Genomic DNA, 17308 nt, shown 5'->3' with positions numbered 1-17308 from the left:
TGCCCTATGTGAAACCAGCATTTTAGGGAGAGGAAGGGTAGTCTTTCAGATTCTAAAAAATATTTTTTTAGCATCTGATTGGTCCTAATCAAGATTACTATAGATTTTGCAGTTTTCCCCTCATGAAACTACATGTTTGTTTTGGTTTTACTTACAAGAAGTGATAAGCAGATTTTTTGTTTCCATTTTATAGGGTCAGAATCAACTACCGATTGTCAGTTAGGAAGTCACTCTGGACAGTTTATAAAAACAATAGCAAGAAAGTTGAAAAATTCTGACCTTTACAATATCAACTGTGAGAGTTCTGAATTCTGCCTCAGCTATCATGTAAATAAGCATTTCATTTTGTATTTTATATATAATGTGCTCTAAAATTCACTATTACATGTATATAAGACATACATTTACTGAACTTACAAAGCATAATAAATCCCTGTTAACATTTGCACCATGAATTCAGAGGAGACTGGAATTCTGCTGTTTATGCCTCTGTATTTTCTTGCTTGTTGGCGAGGGTACCCACAAACACAGATTCTAAAAGAAATACAAATATTAAAATTATCATTACTATTTTAAAATTCCTATATTGTATTGTCCAATACAGCTTTAAAATATAATGGATTTCAAAAGTGAAAAAGAACTATTCCCAAAACAATCAAGAAACAAGTAATTCTTCTGTAGGTCAAATAGGTGGGTCAGCAAAGGGCATATACTATTTAAGAGTGTAACATAAGATCTTTTACTATTAGTGATGAAGTTTAAAAACATATTTTATATCACTATCATGACAGTTGGGGGGAAAAATTTCCAAAGTGAAAAGATGCTTAACAAGTAGTAGTATATCCCACACCCCCAAAATAAAATTAGTAGATTGCCCAATACTGCACTTCCAAAATTTAGATTCTCTGGAATAGGTAATCTCTGATGATCTCATTATCCTTCAAAATGATCCAAACCATTAAGTAAACTTTTTTTTGTCACAACAGGCTGTCCTTGCTTCTTGTTCTGCAACCTTTCAAAGTTACACAAGTGCTGAGAAAATAACTATTACCAATTTATGACCTTCTCTCAGAGCGGGGAGATTGGAGAGAAAAGGATTGCAAGAGAGTAAGCTATTTGTTCTTCCACACACTAAAACAATATAAGGTGCAAGGAGCCTTTGGAGCTGCAGGTATGCTACACAAACGGCTTACAGTACTCTTCTGAAATCTTTTCGTCTCTCCTTTTCCTGAACCTAAGCAGGCAGGCTGAGTGCCTGGGGCATATGGTCTGGTATGTGTTTTACCTGGTGACTTGAGGAAGTAGACAGGGCTCTTTGTTCTGTTAGATTTATTTATGTATTTATTTATTATTTATTTATTTGGTATGTTAGATAATATATATAAGTATAAGCATGGATTGAATACATAAAATGAATACAAATAAAGGGAACATTTGGACAGTGACAATAGGCACGCTGGTGCTCTTATGCCAGAGCTCTTATGCCCCTTACAGACTTCTTAGGAATGGGGAGAGGTCAACAATAGACAGTCTTAGGTTAAAATTTGGGGAGTTTTGGGATGAAACCACAGAGTGCATTCCAGGCATTGACCACTCTGTTGCTGAAGTCATATTTTCTGCAATCGAGTTTGGAGCGGTTCACTTTAAATTTGTATCTATTGTTGTGGTTGAAGCTGAAATAATCATTGACAAGTAGTAGTAAACAGACAGTTTAGCTATCTGTTTACTCCTTCTGGGTTCCTCCAAGTTGTGAAAGGGAGGTGACCCACAACTAGGTCATCGCTGCAGTATCAACCTCTTTGATAAAAGGATGTAGTGCACCCAATGGTTTTCAATAACTTTTGACCAATCTCCAACCTTCCCTTTCTATGAACTCTGGAGGAACACTCTTTCAGGTAGATTTCTGGTTAATGACTTATTGTGGAACAGGGATTGTGTTGCATTATGCTTGTACTTCTTGATCTCTCCCTGTGGTTTTCAATATTGTCAACCAAATATCCTTCTGATAGTTACTTGCATAGGTTGGGGGTTGAGGTACCATTTTACAGTGAATCTTTTCATTTCTCAAAGGCTACTTTCATCATTGTTAATAGGTCACCTAACAGTTGTGGTCAAGAAGTCCTTTGCACAGCTTCATTTGGTGTGCCTGCTGCACCCTTTGGTAAATTGGGGGAGCCGTTCAATCCCTCATGCCGTGGTCATCTCATGACTTATTACTACAACACACTCTTCAAGGGAATACCTTGAAGATCTCCAGAAGCTTCAACCAGTTCAGAATGCCATAATACCAGCAGGAAGAGCATCCATTAGTATGGCCATTTAACATTTATAGTTTGCAAACTGATTGCCAGTTTGTTTCCAAGTACAATTCAAGGTGCTGGTCACTACCCATAGAGCCCTATATGGTATAGTATCTGCATATTTGAGGAACTGTAATAGTATTGTCTCCCATTAGCTCCCTGAGCTTTCTGATCTGTCAGAATTGGTGAACTTAGAGTCCCTTTAATTAAACAATGCCAGGATACAGGTTTCAGAAAAAAAATTATCCTGTAATTTACAACTTCTTCACTGCAAAAACATATGGACTACAAATCTTGATCAGGGCAAAGCAACAGATGCAATTTACATAGACTTCTGTAAAGCTTTTGACTCAGTGGTACATGACAAACTTCTTCTAAAACTAAAATCCTACCGGACCCCTCCATAATTGGATAATAGCGTTTGTCAAACCATTTGTCAAACCATTTGTCAAACAGACAACAAATGGTCAAAATAGGCAATGCCCTATCAAATCCTGCTCCTGTCAATAGCAGTATCCCACAAGGCAGCATTCTAGGACCAACACTCTTCATATTATACATTAACGACCTATGTGACCATATTATAAGTAATTGTGTTCTCTTTACTGATGATGTTAAACTATTTAACACTACCAACAATATGACTACCCTTCACTTTGTGTTGGAATGGTCAAAAACTTGGCAACTCCAAATCTCAACCAGCAAATGCTCTGTCTTACACATTGGAAAAAAGAATCAGACCACTAAATACAAGCTCGATGGACATTACCTTGTTGATAACCCTCGCCCCGTTAAAGACCTTGGAGTTTTTATATCAAATGAGCTAAGTACCAAAGCCCACTGCAACTACATCGCAAAAAAGGCTTTAAGAGTTGTAAACTTAATCTTGTGTAGTTTCTTCTCCAAAAACACTACACTACTAACCAGAACATATAAAACATCTACTAGACCAATTCTTGAATACAGCTCGCCTGTCTGGAACCCACACCTCATTTCCGACATAAATACAATTGAGAGTGTCCAGAAATATTTTACAAGAAGAGTTGTCCACTCCTCTGATTACAACAAAATACCTTATGCCACCAGACTTGAAATCCTGGGTTTAGAAAATTTAGAACTACGCCGCCTTCGACATGACCTGAGTTTAACTCATAGAATCATCTGTTACAATGTCCTTCCTGTTGAAGACTACTTCAGCTTCAATCGCAACAATATACAAGCACACAATAGATTTAAGCTTAATGTGAACCATTCCAATCTTGATTGCAGAAAATATGACTTCAGTAACAGAGTTGTTAATGCCTGAAATGCACTACCTGACTCTGTAGTCTCTTCCCAAAATCCCCAAAGCTTTAACCAAAGACTATCTACTATTGACCTCACCCCATTCCTAAGAGGTCTGTAAGGGGCGTGCATAAGAGCACCAGCATGCCTACCATTCCTGTCCTAATGTTCCCTTTGATGGTATCCAATTCATATAGTTATTTCATGCTTATGCTTATATATATGCTTATATATCGTATACTTATTTCATGCTTATGCTTATATATACTGTTGTGACAAATAAATAAACAAACAAACAAATAAAATAAAATAAAATAAAATAAAAAAATAAAGCATGCCTTCTCTGTAGCATCACTTGCTCTCTGGATGCTGGATTCTGGATTCAAATGGCCCGTATCCTATTTCTTTTCCAAAGGGCCCTAAAGAACTGGCTCTTTCTCCAGGCCTTTGGTAAGTGTGATTGAAACTCCCTTTTCTTCTTTTTCTTTATTCCCATCTATATTTGTTATTTCAGCTAATTTTGCTCTTTTCTGGTTTGTTTTATGTTTTAACAATTTGTGGGAGTCAAGCAGCATGTACATTTAAAAATTATTATTAATGTGGTTCCTTTGTAAACTGTATAAATATAGTATTGTATAAATTGTTTTTATATTAAAACTAGTATAATTTCATATACCAGTATAAATTGTTTAATACTAAAAATAGCTAAAACTGACTGACTGACTAAATATTAATACAATTACTTCAACTACAATTTTAACTTTTAGCTTAACTCTTACTCATAGCTCTACCAGTCAACCTGCTTGCCTGGGACTCCCACATCTTCCTACTTAATGACCTGCACAGTCCTGGGGTTAAAATGGTATCCCACTGTATCTACAACTCTATTGTATCACATCCAATTTCAGCTATGTCTTCCATAGGGGTGTCACACAGTGAAGTTTAAAAGACCTAAGTATTTTATTTATTTGTTTGTTTTAGAAATTTGTAAGGTGTCCAACCCTATAATTGCTCTGAGAAGCATAGAGCAAACACAATCACAGTGTATATGGTAGAAGGCTGGGAGGAAAAACAATAAAAGTATAATAAAGGTCAAATTCACTGTCATCCTTTTGGCTTTCCAAAAGCCTTGAAGCATATGTCAACTAGCTTGGAACTCTCATGAGATTGTGGCAGAGATGGCTAATGGAGAACACCCATCTCCTCTCTGTGCACACTTTGTGCACTCCCTCTCCACCCTGTTTAGTTTTAATTGAATTTTTAAATGTAAGATATTTATCATTTTAATGTTTTGTTCTGCATTTTGTTCAATATCTATATACCATGTAGGGTTGCTTCTGGCAAGATGAACAAGAAGATAGATAGATAGACAGACAGGAAGACATGGAGAGGGAGGGAGGGAGGGAGGCAGAGACAGAGATCTTATGGTATCTTGGAATATGGTCCCATCACAATTATATTGCAATTTTAATTAATCATGCACCTCAAGTAGTTTCATTCTTTCAAACATGGAGAGATCAATAATCAAAGACTCTCTATGGATTTTTTTTCTTTTTTAGGGGAGGTTCTTGCATAGAAGTCCTAGGTATGAACTACTAAGAATAATATACAATGCAGCCTCTAAACATTGGCATTGGAAATTTGATTTATGAACCGAACAATCAACTGTACTTTTGTTGTGTTGTGTTAATTAATAATATTAGCGTATTTAGGAAGTTCAGTAAATACATGTCATTCTTTTTTGCTTTCAGGTCTGAGTGTAATTAACATCTATAAGCTTTCAAAATATATAAAAATTCTTCCATTTCTTATATCATATTTTGCATAATTATTATATAGTCTGGTGAAGTTTACTCATTCTGTGTTGTACTTTACGTATTCAATGAGGTATTTTGTGAAAAATAGTGACACATTTGTAAGTTTCTCCATGTATATGGACTTTTTGATCCAAACCAACATGAGAGAGAGAGAGGGAGAAAGGACGAGAAACAGTGCCCTATTTCATTTGTCAAAAATAACAGTACTGAGCCAAAGCAAAGCTCTTCCAATGTGTTACAGAAATTACTACAACTCCTGGATCACTGAGTATTAATAGTTTTCATGAAGCAATAAAATGTAATTAATACATTTTATTAATACAATAGAACAAAATGGTAGATAAATGAAATTGAATCATAATATGGATATAAAGGTTTTACGCCTCCAGGAAGATCTGAATTCTGACATGATCTATTTAACAGGGATTTGGTAAGCTGCAGTTATATCAAAATTACCCTTTTTTCTCTCCTATATAAGCTTTTGTTTTTTAGTAAAATATATTCTTATATAATTACAGCCATAATTTATTATCAATCTCTTCAGAAAAAATTACCTTGAACAGATTTGACATAAAGACTGAAGAGAAACCGCAGGCATATAGCTTAAGGCAGCATTGTACCGTAGCAAAAGGAATGTCAATACTTCAAATCTATAAAACAAGAATTATGGTTAATTCAAGAGTATCATTAATCACGCAAACAAAACATTTCCTCTTCATTAGTCATATCAACAATAGATATAAGCCATGTTTTTAAAAAAACTGTATTTGTTAAATATTAATTTATGAGAAAAGGATAATTTGTGTCAGGAAATTGTTATTTGCCTAACTAGTTGGCCAGGCAATATATAAACTAACTATGTATGTTTGTAGAAAAGCATGATATTGCTTTAAGGCTGTGCTGCATCATGCAAGCTTCCTAATTGGCTGAGCTCTGTAGCCAATGTATAAAAGGAAAACTAAATTATGGCTTGTGGGGAATCTACAGGGATGCTACAGCATTGTTACCTGATGATATGCTGCAACTGTATATTTGAGCTTTATGATCGTTGCTTGATCATGGCTAGTTACTGATTCCTCAATATTTACTGACTGTATTGAACTGTTTTTTGCCAAACTGAAAGAAGACCTTGTTTGCTGTGCAAGTCTATGTTTGGTAAGAAGACTTGATATTTGTAACATCCCTGACTGGCTTTATATGTGTATGACCTGGATTGTTTTTGGATTATGACTCTGCCTTTTCCCTAAAAGTAAAGAATATCAAACCCCAGTTCGTCTGTGTAGTGACTGTTATTGTCTATGGCCAGTCTCAGTCATTTTCATGCGTAGGGTACTCTGCTCAATGGTCCACAAACCTTGATTGTGAACCCAGATTACCCTTAACAATTTGGAAATGCCCAGATTACTTCTTTAATCACTATAGTTGAAAGCAACATTGTTCATTTTACCTGTTTTGTGCTGTCAACATTTCTCTTTGCATATGAGGTCCACTATATACAACCCTGGATAAGCCGTGTTGAGATAAAGCACCCTCAGTAAGAGCCATTGAACCAATACTGGAAGGCTAAACAAAATAGTTTTTTTTCAATATATCACTTAACATGGCATTAGAAATTTTTTTAAAAAAAATCAAAAATAAAAAGAAAGCAAAAAGCAGTTTATCATCAATGACTTTAGGCAAGTCACCCCAATTCACTTCACACAGTTGTGGGAAAAATGGGAAGAGGAAGGAGTATTATGTTGCCACACTGAGGTATTTATTAAAACAATAAAGGCAGGAATAAATAAATAATCAATCAATGCCATGGATAGTATATAGCCCACTGAAATTGCATTAATTGAAACTTCTTAGCATTTTGGTGCAATTAAATTGGTGTGCATTGCCATTTTGGATAGTACCCATTCAATTATTCATTTTGGTGAAAGTGTTTCAAGTAAATTTTTATTATATCTTTGTTTACTATCCCAAGAAAGTAAATTTTCATTATATCTATGTTTATAGATTTCCAAAAAACTGCTGCATATCTTAATTTCAACTGATCATATTTCAAAGCATAAAAATATCAGTGAGGAAAATATAGCCTTCAAATAGCCTTCAAATACCTGCAGTTGTTCTCTAAAAATATTTTATTCAAATTTGTTTTGCCTTTTTTCCTATATTAAATATTACCTAATTGAATATATTTGCCCATACAGTACAAATATTTTCTTGGGAAGTAATGTGGATATAATTTTTTTAAATCTTGGTAAATAATAAATTATCAATGTATATTTAATTTCAGTGAATACAATGATATAAAAAGTCTATACATCACTGTTAAAATGCCTGGTTTTTTGAGATGTAAAAAAATCAGATCACGATAAATCATTGAGGATTTTTCCTGTCTTTAATATACAGTGCATTCAGAAAGTATTCAGATCCCCTTCACTTTTGTCAATTTTGTTATGCTGCAGCCTGAAATTCTACAGTTGTTGAAATTCATTTTTTCTCATTAATCTATACTCAGTATTCCATAATGACAAAGTGAAAATAGAATTTTAGAAATGTCTGTAAATTTATTAAAAACAAAAAACTGAAATATCACATTGGCATAATTATTCAGACCCTTTGCAACAAAACTTGAAATTTAGTTCAGTTCATTTCTTTAGTTCAAGAAATTTAGTTGTGGTGGCTGTGGGGGTGTTTTTCAGCAGCAGGGACTGCGAGACTGATTAGGGTTGAGGGAAAACTGAATGGAGCAAAGTACAGGGATATCCTCAATGAAACCTGTTCCAGAGCTCAGCACCTCAGACTGGACCAGAGTGAGGAAGGCACGTTTTTTGTTCTTCCCAGGCTCCTAGACCCTTTCTAGGAGTTTGGGGAGGTCGAAAATGGCCTTCCCCACTCTCCCAAAGGCTCTCTGGAGGCCAGAAATGGCCCATTTGCCAACTTCCAGTCTCACCAGAAGTCAGCAAACGGGCCGTTTCTGGTCTCCAGAGGGCCTCCAGGAGGGTGAAGAAGGCCGTTTTCGCCCTCCCCAAACTCCTACGAACTCTGGAGCCTGGGAAGAACAAAAAACGTATCTTCCTCACTCCCCCTAGGCCCTCCGGAGGCAGGAAAGGTCTGTTTCTCTACTTCCAGTGGGCCCAGAAGGCCTGAAAAGGAGCTGAGCTCGTGAACTAACCAATATGGCTCCGTGTGCCACCTGTGGCACGCGTGCCATATGTTCACCATCACGGTCCAAGAGTGGCCCAGCCATAGCCTTGACTTGAATCTTATTGAATATCTCTGGAGGGACCTGAAAGTGGCTGTCCATCAACGGTCACCATCTAACCTCACTGAGCTTGAGAGGATTTGCAAGGAATGGCAGAAAATCCCCTAATTCAGGTGTGCAAAACTTGTTGCGTCATATCCAGAAAGATTTGTGGCTGTAATTGCTGTCAAAGGTGCTTCAACAAAGTACTGAGTGAAGAGCCTGAATACCCTAAAGGGTCTAATGCCAATGTGATATTTCAGTTTTTTATTTTTAATAAACTTACAGACATTTCTAAAATTCTGTTTCACTTTGTCATTATGGGCTACTGAGTGTAAATTAATGAGAAAAAATGAATTTCAACAACTGTAGAATCAGGCTGCAGAATAACAAAATTGACAAAAGTGGTTTGAATACTTTCTGAATGCATTGTAACATGCAAGCAGTAGAATTCCATTGAAAAGCAAACTGAAAAGTTTTAGAGAAGAAAATAACAAAAACCTATAACTTGCAATATCGCCACGGTCACATGATCATCATTCAGATGCTTGGCAACTGGCATGTATTTACAATGGTTGTAGCATCCTGAGATCACATGATTGCCATTTCTGACCTCCACAGAGCTTCAAACAAGAAAGTCAATGTGGGAAGCTGGATTCACTTAGGAACCATAGCAAAAGAGATCATAAAATCAGGCACAGTCACATGATGATTCACTGAGCAACTGAATTGTTTAGCAGCAGAAGTTCCAGAACCTAGCCCCAGAAAGAATTTGCCTCCCTACCCAACTAGAAATGGAAATTATAGTGTAAGTCCCCACATTTTAAAATGACCTATGTCATATGGCCAACCTAGTTTTGGTTCTTTCCTGAAAATGTAAATGCAGCCAAAGAATGCCCACTATTAATTTAGATGTCAAAAGCTTAGATTATATTGTTTTAAGGGAGATTAGAACAAAGCTATAAACATCAAATAAAACAAGAATACTTTTAAAACTTACTTCATGATATACTGAAGGCTTAGATAAAGATGGAATTGTAAAGCTTAGGATCCTACTGTTTCCTTGTTTGTCAACTATTTCCTGTGAGGAAAATAATCAAGTTATTTATATGTGTTTCATAAACACATCATATGTTTCATTCATAAAGCACATCAACAAACATAAAGCAGAACATAAGCTCCCAAATCATGCCATAATATTTATTATTATAAGCAAAGATGGAAATTTATACATTATGTCTATAATTACATATATAATTTATATGTAGCAAAATCTAAATTTGTTTTATTTATTTAATCACAATTATGTAATGCCCATCTTGTTCACAGAGTAATTGTGAAATCTTAATTTTTTACTTCCAGGGCATTTAACTACCATGCACCCTTTGAGTCATAGTATTTTATTACTTTGAAAGAAATTGTTAAAAACAATAGCACGGCAATCTTGTGTGAAATAATATGAAAGTGAGAGTAGCCGCAATATATGTTTTCACTTCTTTATTTATAAAAAGAATATTAAAATGCTACAAGATATATCACTTAAAATTAGGGTTTATTACTTTAAAATGTTTTTGAAAGCAGTATATCTAGTTCTGTAAGATCACTGCAGAGACCATTCACATATTTAAAAGAGTATTTAAATGCATTAGATTATATTCTAATAAAATGTTCTTTAGGGGTTTTTTTAGTGGTATTATTGATTTTGCTCTGCCTATTTAGCACTTATTAATTAAACTCACTGCTCCAGGAACTTATTGTTTTCTGCCTAGCATTTAATGCAATTGTCTCTTGAACCTTTAGACTTTATGAGAACTTGTTTTCTTTTCGAGATATATATTTACTACACAGAGAATAACTTCATACATTTGATAAAATAGCTTCTGGCCCAAGAAAGCATATAGTCCAATGAAAGTTTCAAGATAGCTTTTACATTAATAGTAAGATGCTGCTCTAAATGCAACTAAAAGTTTTGAAAAGAGAAGTTAAATTTCCTTATTTTTATAGAATCAAAACATTACACATTGAAATTTTATATATGCCTGCAGCAATGGTATACTCAAATATTACTGGTAAAAAATTGAATACCTTTAACACTGCTCTCACAGATGTTTTCAGGACATTAACATAGACACCATCATATACAATAAGCAAAAAGTAATTATACTAATATATATATAAATTATACTGTTATCATTAGTAGTAGTATAATACTTTTTGTTTATCAACATAAGCCTGCTAACAAAGTACAGCGATAAAATTAATTACCAGCAAAGAGGCTCTGTCTCCTCCCACTTTGAAAATGAAATGAAATGAATTTATACCATATACTTCAGCAAATGAAAATGTCAGAAGATATAATGGTATGAATCCATTCTTCCACATTCTTATCTATTAGTAGAAATCACTTATCATTTATATATACCCATCTGCATTCATACCCACTTTGTCACATTGAAGAAAAAGACATATTCTATATACTTGAGAGTCCTCTATTTCTGAAGCAAGCAAAAAAAAGTATATGCATCCTATTAAAGTACTGTGCCCATAAATATCTAATTTTCCTTTTGTGTCTTTTTTTCACACAACCAAAATATTGATAATTGAGAAAGAAAGTCTGTAAAATTTAAAAAAGGCAAAAAACCTATGACTAGACTCATTCATTCCAGAATGTAGCACATTTTCTTATACAAACATTATCATGGACTCTGGACTAAGTTTACATCTCATAAGCATATTCAACAACTTCACATGTGAACCATCCCACCATAAGAAAATCTTATGGGTAATGATGTAAAGAAAGAATGGTTAATAATCACATTTTTGATACCATCCATTTCAAGCTAGTTCCTTCATCCAACTAATATTAGAATTAAAAAGAGCAATTACCATCATAGAGAACACTATTCAGGATATGTTCCTCTTCCAGATGTTTAATATTCGTCATAAAAAGTAGTCACTTATATCAATATCAACATGAATAAAAATTGCTGTGGTTAAAGAAACCCAATGTATCAAGCAACAAAATGTAATGACATCTATAGCCTTTTTGGGAGATTTAGTAACATATAAATTGTTGAATGAATGAATTCTAAATTTCTAGATACAAACCAAATTGTAAACTCCTAGTAAAAGTGCTTCTATACAGCCACTGCTTTGTAGGTCTTTACTAGAAGAAACAGCAAGATAGCACCATATCAATTCTGGAAGAAACTGAAGTGTGAACTGCAGAAGAAGTTCCTCACCACTGCGATAAAATTCAAATAACTGGTGACAGACTGGTTCCAGCAACTGAAAGGAAAAACAAACATTAAATATTTGGCAATGTTTAAATATGTTACTGTAAGATGCATTTTCTCACTATTTTAAAAGATTCCATTTGTTAAGTATTATATTGGTTCCCAGTATTTGTTTATCTTATTTAACAGATGTAAACTTTGCATAGAAGATAGCAGGAACCCTTATTAATGTGTGCCTTTCACTAGGAACTAATGAAGAGATGGAACTAAATCCTCGTTGTTTAAAATTGTAATAAGTATCACCCTTCCTGAAGATTTTACTTTTTTTGAAACAATGCACATTATAGTTATATTCAACTTCACAACAGCTCAAGAAAAAAAACATAATTTAAAAATTATTTCTAATTTTCATGTCTGTATAGAACAATACCAACAAAATATTTAAGATCTAAAAAGAATATTTTGAGGAGCGAAACAGAATTTTATATTCTATTTTTTACTTCTCGTCATGACACATGCAATTTATTCAATGTTCAAACCAATTCCAATAAATTAATTAATATCTACATACCTCATTTTGTAGATCTTGAATAACTTTATATAGAGATGAAACCAAGGAAATCTTGTCTTTCAAATTTTTAGCATAACTTGCTATAGATGTTTCTGGTACTGTCTAACAAAACATTTAAGATATACAGTTTAAGAGCTCATCTAATATATATCATTCTAATTTTTTAAAAAATCTGTTAAATTATATATACTTCTATATCAAACACTGATCATTCAAAAATCTTACAAGCATTGGCAAGATGGCAATGGCCCTCTTCTATTATCACTCTTGGACAATAGATTAGTATTAATTCTAAAATTTTATATTGTTTTTTTTTGTTTACATTTATATCCCGCCCTTCTCTGAAGACTCAGGGCGGCTTACAGTGTATAAGGTAATAGTCTCATTCTATTTGTATATTTTTTACAAAGTCAACTTAGTCAACTTATTGCCCCCCCAACAATCTGGGTCCTCATTTTACCTACCTTATAAAGGATGGAAGGCTGAGTCAACCTTGGGCCGGGCTTGAACCTGCAGTAATTGCAGGCTACTGTGTTCTAATAACAGGCTTCTTAACAGCCTGAGCTATTCCGGCCCATACAATAGAGATATTGTAATCTCTAAGAAAAAATAATATTTTTCACTTCTTTAGTTTCAAATTTTCTTATAATTCAAGAACCATGGATTACCTTGAATTCTGATAACCATTCTTCTACGATCCCTGTATCCGCATCCAACATATTTCAATGTATTCTTAATTCTCAACCTTAAATTGTGGGGCATAAGAAGTAAGTGTTAATTTTCTAATATGTTTTTCCTACAAACTGGGACTACCCCTGCAAGATTTCACACTGATACAATATTATCAATATCAATATTATCATTTCATTTATCAACACAAACTTGCTAACAAAGTACAGAGATAAAATTTAAAAAGGCTCTGTCTCCTACCACTGTGAAAATGAAATCTACTGAATTTATACCATATACTACTGGGAATGAAAATGTCAGAGGATATAATGTTATAAATCCGTTCTTCCTCATTCATATCTATTAGTAGAAATCATTTATCCATTTTCATCCAACATATTTCAATGTATTCTAAATCTTAAACCTTAAATTATAGGCATAAGAAGTGTCAATTTTCTAATATGTTTTTCCTACAAACTGGGACCACCCCTGCAAGATTTCACTTTTAAAAAAAATATTTTTTAATACAAAATTGCACTTGCCCTTTGCATGGATGTAGAAAAGAAAGGAGAACCAGAACAGAAACTGAACTTATAAGGTTCCCTTTCAAGTCAATAACAAATAAGAGAGGGGCTCTAAAGGCCATAACCAAGATTTAGACATTGTAGCCACTGGAACTGAACTGTAGCTGTATAGTATTACAATAAAAGCATCCATTTTGCTCCCATATTATATACTTGTTATGAATGCAACTTCTTTCTCATCTTAGATGCTACAGTATCATATAGCAAAGTTGGACACACAACTAACGACTAGTGTTTCCTAAGTCTGAGCCAATTTTCTAACAGTTCTATGCATGGAAAGGTAACAATATATATTTACAAACACAATATCTCCTTATATTAAAATAGCAAAATATTAATGTTAATTAGTAATTACAAATGTTAATAATCTAAATGTTAAGCAATGTATTATATAATTACAAATAATCAAGTATTCATTACTTAAAAAAGGAAAATAAGAACTTTTGCTAACAATCCTGTATCTATTTTTTTTCTATGCACAAGTCAGTATGTTAAACGGATCGTAGGCTGCATTTAAATGCATCTACAACACAGATGGGTTCCTACTGGTTCGGCCCGGTTCTACCAAATAGGTAGTAACTTTAGGGACTAGTTCTCTGAACCGGTAGTAATGGCAGCCTGGCTACACCCCCAAACTGATCCCCCGGTTGCTGCTCGCTTGCCCACCCAACGCATCCGTCAGACAGTAAGCTGACCAGAGCTGGGAAGCAGCTGGCTGGCAAAGAAGCCTCTCAGCCGCCAGGCCTCAGGGTGCCAAAAAGTCAATCAGCCGGTGAGAAGAAAGCTGCGCATGTACGAAGATGGCGGCAGTGACCGGAGATCTTTCGGTGCCCTGCGCCAGCGGCTGGGTGGAAAAGAAGCCTCTTGATTTCAAAGTTCATCAGCAGGCTTGGTCCCTTCACAGGGTCGCTTTTCTCCAGGCCCGAGAAAGATCAAAAGGCATGGAGCAGCCTTTAAGGACAAAGTCGGCATAGCCACCTAGGCAAGGTAAAAGAAAATGAACCACTGAAGGAAGGAGCCCCCCAAAGCTGCCGGTATTGCAGCCACCTCCCCCCTCCCCGCAGCTTGGAGTTCCAAGTGGAATTGGTCCTCAGCTGTTGCAAAGAAGTAGCAGCTCTGGGTGCGCCACGCCCGCTTTGTTCTCTTTGAGAGCAGCTTTGCAAACTGCTTGCAAGAAAACGAATCAGGAGTGGTGCACCCAGAGCTGCTGCTTCTTCTCAACAGCCGAGGACAGAAGAGTTCACTCAGGAGCAACACTGGTGAGGAGGGCGGCTGGGTCGGAGGGAGATGTAGCCCAAGCTCTGTGGGATGGGTAAACAAGTGTGGGGAGGCGAAGGGGAGCGGACCTGGTTCCTTGCATGTTGCACCCCCCTCTCAGCCTTCACCTGCACCTCCATGCTACCAGCATCTCCCGAAGCCGCCGCCATTGGAACCGCGACAGGGACTGGGGCAGCCCAGTAAGCTGGGTGCCCAAAAATGGCACAGAGGCTCCCTGCAGTTCCTCAGCTCATCTGGGCTGCAGCTGAGCCCACTGCCCTAAGCCAGCGGATGGAGGCATCCCTCCTCAGCAAGAACTTTCCGGATTTGACTTAGAGGAAAGTGCAGCTCATGGCTGCTACATTTTGCTGTGCTGAACTAGCGAAGAGGAACAAACAGCCAGCGGAAAGCACACAGAGCTGCTCCAGTCCACATGTTCTCCAGGTCAGCGGCTGTTTCTCTCCTTTGTTGCTCTTTATGGGAAAACGTTTGGCGCAGCACAGCGAAATGTAACAGCCATGAGCTGCATTTTCCTCCAAATCTCATCCGAAAAGCTCTGTGCAGAGAAAAGCACCTGTTTCCCTTTGCTGCCCACAGCGCTTGGGGGGTGCAACACAGAGGAGGTTCCCTGGCTCGTCTGGGCTGCAGCTGAGTCTGCTGCCCAGTGAGGGGGTGGCTGGGAGCATGCTAACCTTGCCCTCTCTGAGTGCTGAACTCTGCCGTTGCCATTGCCCCTAGCCTGCCCAGTTCACCCCCAGCTGTCTCCACGCTCATATAGGCTAGCATGACCGTGGCTCTCCAAGAGCTCAGCAACAATGCCAAAAAATTTTCTGGTCAGCCAGTGGGAAGGAAGCTGCTTCGTGCTTTTCCTTCGTTGTCCTTCCCAGCCGAAAAGCCGTGGCTGGCAGGCTGCAGAAACAGGGTGACCCTCTTGACTGGTGGCCTGGGCACGTCCTCAGTGAAGCTGCCCCCGAGGTCCAGAGGGAAACCTTTCTTCTGCATGCTCATCTCGCTGACGGGATCTGGCCAGTCCAGCTCAGCACGCCAGCAGAAATGGGGTGCTCCGGCTGCAATCATGGAGAAGGCCTGTCAGAGGTGAGGGGCGCTTTTCAGCCAGGAAGGGCAAAAGTGCCATCCCACTGCGCCCTGACCTGGATATGGGGCCGGAGCATCACATTTTTTCTCCACATTTGTAAGTATTAAATTAAATAAAACGAGGAATGCTGGCTTAATCTAAAATAGCCAAGAATCAGGAGAAATCTGGCAGCCTCTTGTCAGACTAACAAATTTTATTAAAAGTATATGTTTACAGTTTATGAAGCCTCATACCTTTTAATAAAATTTGTTAATCTGACAAAGTGCTGTCATATTGGATAAATATGAGGAGGAAAGAATTTATTTATTTATTTATTTATTTATTCGTATTTCTATACCGCCCTATCTCCCTAAGGACTCAGGGCGGTGTACAGCCATATAAAAACACACAAATGTACAGAATAAAAACATTCAACTAAAAAACTTATTATAAAGGCCAAATATTTAAAATAAGATATAAATAATAAAACCCAATTTAAAACCCAAGCTAAAATTTAATCATTTAAAAATTTAAAACCCTAGTCCAGTCCTGCGCAAATGAATAGATGTGTCTTAAGCTCACGGCGGAAGGTCCGAAGGTCAGGAAGTTGACGAAGTCCTGGGGGAAGCTCGTTCCAGAGGGTGGGAGCCCCCACAGAAAAGGCCCTTCCCCTGGGTGTTGCCAGTCGGCACTGCCTAGCCGACGGCACCCTGAGGAGTCCCTCTCTGTGAGAGCGCACGGGTCGGTGGGAGGCATTCGGTGGCAGCAGACGGTCCCGTAAGTAACCCGGCACTATGCCATGGAGCGCTTTGAAGATCATTACCAAAACCTTGAAGCGCACCCGGAAAACCACAGGCAGCCAGTGCAGTCTGCGCAGGAGAGGTGTTACATGGGAGTCACAGGGGGCTCCCTCTATCACCCGCGCAGCTGCATTCTGAACTACCTGGAGTCTCCGGGTGCTCCTCAAGGGAAGCCCCATGTAGAGAGCATTGCAGTAGTCCAGGCGAGATGTCACGAGAGCATGAGTGACCGTGCACAAGGCATCCCGGTCTAGAAAGGGGCGCAACTGGCGCACCAGGCGAACCTGGTGGAAGGCTCTCCTGGAGACAGCCGTCAAATGGTCTTCAAAAGACAGCCGTCCATCCAGGAGAACACCCAGATTGCGCACTGTTGGGGCCAATGACTCGCCCCCAACAGTCAGCCGCGGCTGCAGCTGACTGTACCGGGATGCCGGCATCCACAGCCACTCCGTCTTGGAGGGATTGAGCTTGAGCCTGTTTCTC

General features: G+C 37.3%; 1 protein-coding gene across 9 annotated transcripts in view; it reads right to left on the bottom strand.

The window, feature by feature from the left end:
• HYCC1 (hyccin PI4KA lipid kinase complex subunit 1) overlaps window positions 1–17308 on the bottom strand; it is a 101562-nt gene that overhangs the window by 72894 nt on the left and 11360 nt on the right. For 8 of the 9 annotated variants that reach the window (XR_009154797.1, XR_009154798.1, XR_009154799.1 and 5 more), the window contains exons 2-8: window positions 13109–13185; window positions 12441–12542; window positions 11742–11921; window positions 9634–9714; window positions 6849–6964; window positions 5956–6051; window positions 418–534 (exon numbers count right to left, since the gene is read on the bottom strand). Coding sequence is in view for 6 of the 9 variants with exons in the window: in XM_058179739.1 (XP_058035722.1) it covers window positions 418–534; window positions 5956–6051; window positions 6849–6964; window positions 9634–9714; window positions 11742–11921; window positions 12441–12542; window positions 13109–13159 (743 nt within the window). In the remaining 3 variants the exon portion in view is untranslated. Of the gene's footprint in view, window positions 1–417; window positions 535–5955; window positions 6052–6848; window positions 6965–9633; window positions 9715–11741; window positions 11922–12440; window positions 12543–13108; window positions 13186–14388; window positions 14672–17308 lie in introns of all 9 variants that reach the window. The other variant, XM_058179735.1, reaches the window with a different exon arrangement.

Source organism: Ahaetulla prasina, chromosome 4 (genome assembly GCF_028640845.1).
Source record: "Ahaetulla prasina isolate Xishuangbanna chromosome 4, ASM2864084v1, whole genome shotgun sequence".
NCBI classification, from domain to species: domain Eukaryota; kingdom Metazoa; phylum Chordata; class Lepidosauria; order Squamata; family Colubridae; genus Ahaetulla; species Ahaetulla prasina.
The sequence above is the reverse complement of the archived record's forward strand: the minus strand, read 5'-3'. Positions and strand labels throughout refer to the sequence as shown.